The sequence below is a fragment of the Cariama cristata genome, unplaced genomic scaffold (assembly GCF_000690535.1).
Source record: "Cariama cristata isolate BGI_N322 unplaced genomic scaffold, ASM69053v1 scaffold19351, whole genome shotgun sequence".
In the NCBI taxonomy this organism is placed as follows: Eukaryota; Metazoa; Chordata; class Aves; order Cariamiformes; family Cariamidae; genus Cariama; species Cariama cristata.
The window spans coordinates 3147-9627 of NW_009600056.1; the positions used below are offsets into that span (position 1 = coordinate 3147).

Below are 6481 nucleotides of genomic sequence, written 5' to 3' on the forward strand. Positions count from 1 at the left end.
ACCTGAGTGTTGGCTTCATTATTGCGTGGACCCGAGAGTAACTCAAGTCTTGCAGGAAAGAAGTTGCTCATAAACTATGATGACTGGAAAACAGGCCCCATAGTCATGTCACCGGAGCAAGACAATGCAAATAGAGAACATGAGCTGCACGCACATTTTTAACGAGAGCATTCCAAACAATTGTTGATTGCTCAGGAGAGCTAGCACATACCGATTTCTGGATCTGCTGAACATTTTGGCTAAAGAAAGGTGTTACTCAAGCACTTGCTGAGGTCAGAATGATGTCCTCTAGAAAAAGCAGGCAAGAACACATACAACATCCCAGACACTGCCAAGTGAAAAACAACTAAAACTGACCATGATAATAAATGATAAAATTATAATGAAGCTATAATAGAAATAATTTTTGCCATTTATATTTAATAATGAAACAGAATAAAGGCAATGATTAGTTTGCTTGTATTGATTTTTGCTTACATTTGAAAGTTTTTTGCATAGTTTTTCTCGGTGTAGTTTCTGAGCCCCAAACCAGAAGTGGCAGTCCGCCACCAGTGAACCATTGTTATCACATGAGATTCATCTGATCAGTGTTGTACAGAAAATATTTCCCACTGTCTTTGCTCCAGGGAAATGCTGTCCAAACTGCAATGGGCCCCTGCGGCTCCTTTCCTGCCGAGGCCACGGTGGTTACCCAGTTACCAATTTCTGGAGGCATGAAGGCCAATTCATATTTTTTCAGGTTGGTATAAAATTACCTTACATTATGCAAGTTAATTTTAAAGATCATTTTTTAAGATTGATTAAGGGCATTTTTTGTTCCAACAAATAAGGGTCATTGAATATGACAAGGTCAAATGACTGTAAGGAGAAAAATTTACACAATGAGTGGGCAAGGTCCTAAGCAACCTGATCTGACTCTGAAGTTAGTCCTCTTGAGCAGGAGGTTGAGCTAGAACTCGAGAGGTCCTTTCCAACCTAAATTAGCCTACGCTACTATGATTTTACAGCATATTATATTTTTCATTTAGGATCCCATGAAAACCTGTTGATTTTGAAGCACGTTGCCTCAGGTACATAGGAACCAACAAATCCTCAAAAAGTCAGGAATGCCATGTCATCTCAACCTCTTCTCCAGGCACCATGCATAAGCATGAGCCTACATTTGAGCAGGAAATGGTGGTACCGGAGGGATCGTCTATGGAAAATGCCATCTGTGCATTATATGTAACTTATGTCTGGAAAACAGCCTATGCAAGTGTTTAAATAATGGACACTGTTTCTGGAAGCTGTAGTCCTAGTTTAGTATCATAACCACTGAAGAGTCTCCTGTTTTCCAGTCTGTTACGTATGTGCAGGTTAAACAGAATTAATTCTCTGTGGAAGCTAGTGGAAATTAATGTTCTGATAAACATGTCTGGTGTGTGAGAAGAATGGAAATGACTGCAGGGACACTGCAGCCAGGCTGCAAAAGACCTTGTGGCTTCAACTGGGGCTCCAGTGTGGGGAGTCTCTTCTGCACATAAATGTGGTGCACTGGTTTTATGATTTCAGAGAATTTCTACCCAATCACACTTCATCTAAGATATGTTTGTTACTTGAGCTCACATTACATAAGTCTTATTAAATACAAAGCGTTAAATCAGGCCATATGTGTGGGTTTGGCCTGTGCTACAAATTCTGCTCCCTTAAGATTAATAACAAGGTTGTTTCTAACTTTAACGTATCATAATTCTTTTCTGAAGTCCAAAGGAGCTCATGACCATCCACGTCCAGAAACAAAATTAGAAGCAGAAGCAAGAAGATCAATCCAAAAAGCACAGATAGCTTTTTCTCCATCTTCTTCAAGATTAAAAAGAATCCAGGAGATTGAGGTAACTCTTATTATTGATCCATGAAATTGTGGGGTGAACAGTCCGTGGTTCAAGGCACAGTGGAGGCTACCTGGGCTTTGGGTCTGGCTGGGAGCAGGCTTTACATCTCCACATTCCACCTCCCCGTGATCAGGCCAAGAAGGAGCAGGGCTGTCCGGAGCATCCTGCCCTGCTCCACACTGTCACCCACCGCCAGCACCCCACATCTGGAACTTCTTTGGGCCCAGTGGCAGCAGAGGATAACAACTATACCGGTAAACAAAGCAGGGCTGGAGGGCAGGCTCAGTCGCATCACTATCCACACAGTCCCTGCCATGGATTTGGCCAGTGCTAACTCCTGCTTACAGACAAAATGCCCTGGCATGGCTCAGGAGGACAGCATAGGCCAGGGACCATTCCCTGGCAGGATTTTGGACAAGGTTGCATCAGCTTTGGGTTCCTTCACCATCCACAGCTGGCTTTGAACCTACCTACGCCCCTACGTGCCGTCATGCTACACGCCACAGGCAATAAGAATCTCAAGGTGGTGCTGTGAAAAATAGCCCTTGGTGGGCTGCAACACAGCCCTCGCATCGTTTCACTTCAGGTTCAGAGGTTGCCCAAAGCCAGGATGTAGCGTGGGCACTGCCAGACCGTGCCTTTTGGTCCCTGTTACCAATGACAGTCCTTGACCTCATTTTATTTAGCAGCACGTACATAGCTTTAGAGCCCCAGCTCTTTCCTTTTTTAAATGCAGGAGTTGCCTTTAGAAAAATTTCCTGTAAGTTCTTTGTGCTGCTGCAGAAATTAAATTATTTACAAAGAAATCTGGGAATAATTAGATATTTAGTCTGATAATATTGACATGGAGGGAGAATATTAGAAGGATTTAATTGATTGCACCACCCCGTGAGAAAACCGTAACAAACGGACACTTAAAAATTAAACTTAAAAATTGAGAAATACTTTTGGCAATAACTGAACTTAGGAGGAAGATTCATGTATGTGTGTACACATACACGCACACATACACTGTATACTATTTTACTGTAGAATACAATATATAACATTACCTATATGACATGCCTATTATATACTCTGTATGGTAACTTGACGAAACAAATGTGCCATTAACAAGGCAAATCCAGAAATCCTTACTCCTTCTTCTTCCAGTTCCCCAACCTTTACTTATGAAAACGCAGTTACTTCAGTAGCCGGCCTGGATCGTTTCATTCACAAACTTAATGCCCATCAGGGGAGAGATGCGCTCCTGCAGAGCAGCAGCCCCTGAGCAGGATTTGGCCACCTGCAGACCCTCAAGGGCTGTGAGTGCACCCTCAGGTGCAGGAGGCACCAACCCACCCTTAGAGAGACAGCGAGAGGTCATGTTTTCTCCATGTTGACCTGTGTCCCGAGGTCCTCCACTGACATGGAGGAGGTGCTGCAGAAAAGTGAAGGCATCCTCCACCTTTGCTTTCCCCCCCTGGGTTTTGCCAGGGTTGATAAGGGGAAGGTGCATCACCTCTGCCTGGTGTACCCTGCTTGCTCCCTGGGTCTCCCAGGAGGGCTCTGAAGGCAGAAGAGTGCTTTAAAGGACTTACAGAAGCATTGATGTTAAAACATCAGCTCTGCTGGGTGTGGAAACACTTGTGAAAGCATCTACAGGTATCCCCATGGACTGCCGCGTGCCTGATAGTGGGAATCGGGTAGAGCAGTGAGGCTGTCTCCAGTGACCTTCCTTGCAAAGGTTAAGTTACATGTGGCTGCACACCACCCGTCTTCACATGTAGTTTGTCTTTTGATGTGCTAGAGGTGTTGCTTCCTCACCAGCCTGGTGTTCAGGATAGTAATCAGTGCCCCTTCGGCTACAGACACAAGGGATAATTGGGCTGGATGGGGACAAGCTTCTTAAATGGATGACATGGGGAAGGAGGAGGATTCAGGAGCCCAAGAAATAGATCAAACAAGTGAACAGGGGAAGTTAAACCCATTTGGATGGAATATGAATTTAGGAGATGCAGCTATTTCTACGGGAAATACTCGGGAGGACGCTAAAAACCAGAGCTCAAGAGTGACTTTCATGGAAACACACTGACTTGGGATGGGACAGGGTACAGGACAGACTGGTGATGGCCTCTTGACACAAGTGCCCGTGAACACGAGCAAAAGAAAAAGCAGCTGATCCGCTGTGTAAATCTCTAACAAATACAGAAACAATGATTTTCATATCACTGGCTTAATTCTGTCCCCATGAACACTAAAATAGTCCTCATCTAGAAAATGTTACTGAGCCACGTGGCTTTTTTTCTTTTATACCTGAGCCCACTGGTCTTACTGAGGTCAAGTTCCCTCTAGACATGTCTTTGTCTTTCCCTTTCTACAACATCTTCCTGATGTTTTCACTTCCAATTGTGTGGGAGTAGGAACAGACCAAAGATGTCATAAATATCTAAGTGTAGACCCTGCTCTTCAGCTGCTGTGACTCTGTGCAGAGTGATACCTTTTACCCTCAGCTGGCTTTCCAGGTCATGGCTTTCCAGCAGGTTTTTCTCGGGAATAACCCATCATACTCATGTTCTGCCAAGGCCGGCTGCGACACAACTAACTCAGGAATCCAATTTGACACGCAGAACTTGTGTCACTGAATCTGCAAAAAGGCTTCTTGAAAGATTCAATTTTAATGCGCTCACGAGAGACCAGGGAGGAGAATTTTAGCAAAATGTATGAGCCCAAAATAGAGCAAGTGATACATCGGAGGTTTTCTCTATGGAGTCAGTAGGTCTTTAGCTGAATGTGGGCTGGGTCCTGCATCAGGTTGTTGGAAATTCTTCTCGTGGTGAGCGGAGAACAGCAAATCACTATAATTAAATGGACGCAAAAGCAGAATTACAAAGAAGAGAGACCTGTAAGAACTCATCAGAAATGATAGCACAGAACGAGTGTTCTGAAAGGAATTAAAGTCTGCAAAATTATGAACCAATAATTAGGGCAAATAAAGAAGTTGTGAAAGATCCAGAGCAAAAGACTCAGAAGAACAATTCTTGTGTGCTGCTCCTTCCCTGAATGAAATTTCTGTGTGAGGTTAAAAAAAAAGTAAAGATAGGAAAATTTATCAGTTAGAAATAGAAGTAGAGTCTTGAAAATCTGAAACATAATATTATGTAGTGAAAAGATCACTTCAAAACAAGCAGTTTTAAAAAAAAAAAAACATACTTAGCTTTTCCAAATCGCATTAAAAAAAAAAACCCAAACAACAACTTCTGTGGTGTCAAATGTATTAGCATAATTTTATTTTCAGGTGCTTCTTCAGTATATGCTGGCAGCAGACCCCAAGGGCTATGAATGCGAAGTCTAAGAATTCTTTCAGTGTAAAACAGGCTTTGGGCAAAAACTGGTGAAACAAACCCAGACCTGTGGTCTGGGAGCCCTGTTTTGTTTGCCACTAAAGCCCACTGGCACTACCCTACCAGGAGGCTCTGCGACGGCGTCTGCTTCATTACCTGTACTAATTGAATGCATTTGTGAGGATTTCATACAGGTCGAGTTTTAGTTCATGCTGCTAGACTACACCTTGTTTTACTAAACTCTGCCTTGCTTTCCCAAGTCTCTGACAGATGCAATGCCAACGCGGGAGGTTTTGCCTTTGCTTCTTTCCAAGCCAGACGCTTACATGCTACCTGCTCATTTTGGAGGACATTTAAACAAAAGATCCCGGGAGCCGACACCGGGCAGCTGCTCTGGGCAGCCGTCACACCCAAGGGCAGCTGGGGAGGATGGGGGCTCCGGAGAGGCACCGGCCTGGAGCAGGATCCCGGCCCTCGGGAGGATCCCCAGCACCGGGAGGCCTTCCAGCGGCCCTGCCATCCCCGTGGCTGACCCGCCCTGCGCAGCCCCTTCCCCTCAGCACTGCGCCCACCCTGGCACCCACCATGGCCTGCCCGTCACAAAGGGTGGCCATGACCCCTTCAGGCCTGACGCTGGCCCTTTGGGGGAGGAATCCTGTGAGGGGAAATCCCCGCAGGTTTACAGGGGCAGCTGCCTCCCTCCGCCGCCCTACCCTGCGCCTCAGGGAGGCCCCTGCCCCACGTCGAGCGGGGCACAACACCACCGCCAGCTCTCGGCACCTGCGAGGGGAAGCAAAGGAGACCAGGGCGAGGGAGGGCACCGTATGGTTCTCAACTACTGCAACGACGACACGTTTATTAACCTGTACCCATTACGGTGACTGGGTTTAACTGTCCTGTCTCCTCGCCACCCTCCTCTGGCAACGGGCCCAATTCTCCATCCCTGTCGCAATGCGGATGTGAAAGTGCTGCCACGCCCGTTCCCCCTTCAGCTCCTCTTGCAGGCCTCAGGAGGGGCTTTCATGCCCAAAGACTTGTCTTTGTTCTTTTTTTTTTTTAACTGTTATGTTTTCCCCCACTATTTCATTGATCTAATAAAAGGTGTCAGCTCTTCTTACAGACTGCCTTGCTGCCATGCTGGCTTGGTAGCATTCAATCCCCCTTGATATTCAGTTTGTTCAAGCCGGTGGGACTGTGGAAGGTGCAGATGGATGACCTCAGGGACCATAACTGTCGTGTGCGACCCTCTGCACTCTTCCAGCTTCTTTGGGCAGTGATCCAAGTCCC

General features: G+C 45.8%; 1 protein-coding gene across 1 annotated transcript in view; it reads left to right on the forward strand.

Annotated features, from left to right (window-relative positions):
• The window catches only part of GCM1 (glial cells missing homolog 1 (Drosophila)), an 8676-nt gene extending 2601 nt beyond the window's left edge, over positions 1-6075 (forward strand). Inside the window, exons 3-6 of the mRNA XM_009709914.1 lie at positions 627-739; positions 1743-1871; positions 5455-5653; positions 5741-6075. Coding sequence (XP_009708216.1) covers positions 627-739; positions 1743-1871; positions 5455-5653; positions 5741-6075 — 776 coding nt within the window. The remainder of the gene's footprint in view (positions 1-626; positions 740-1742; positions 1872-5454; positions 5654-5740) is intronic.
• The last annotated feature ends 406 nt before the right edge of the window (positions 6076-6481 follow it).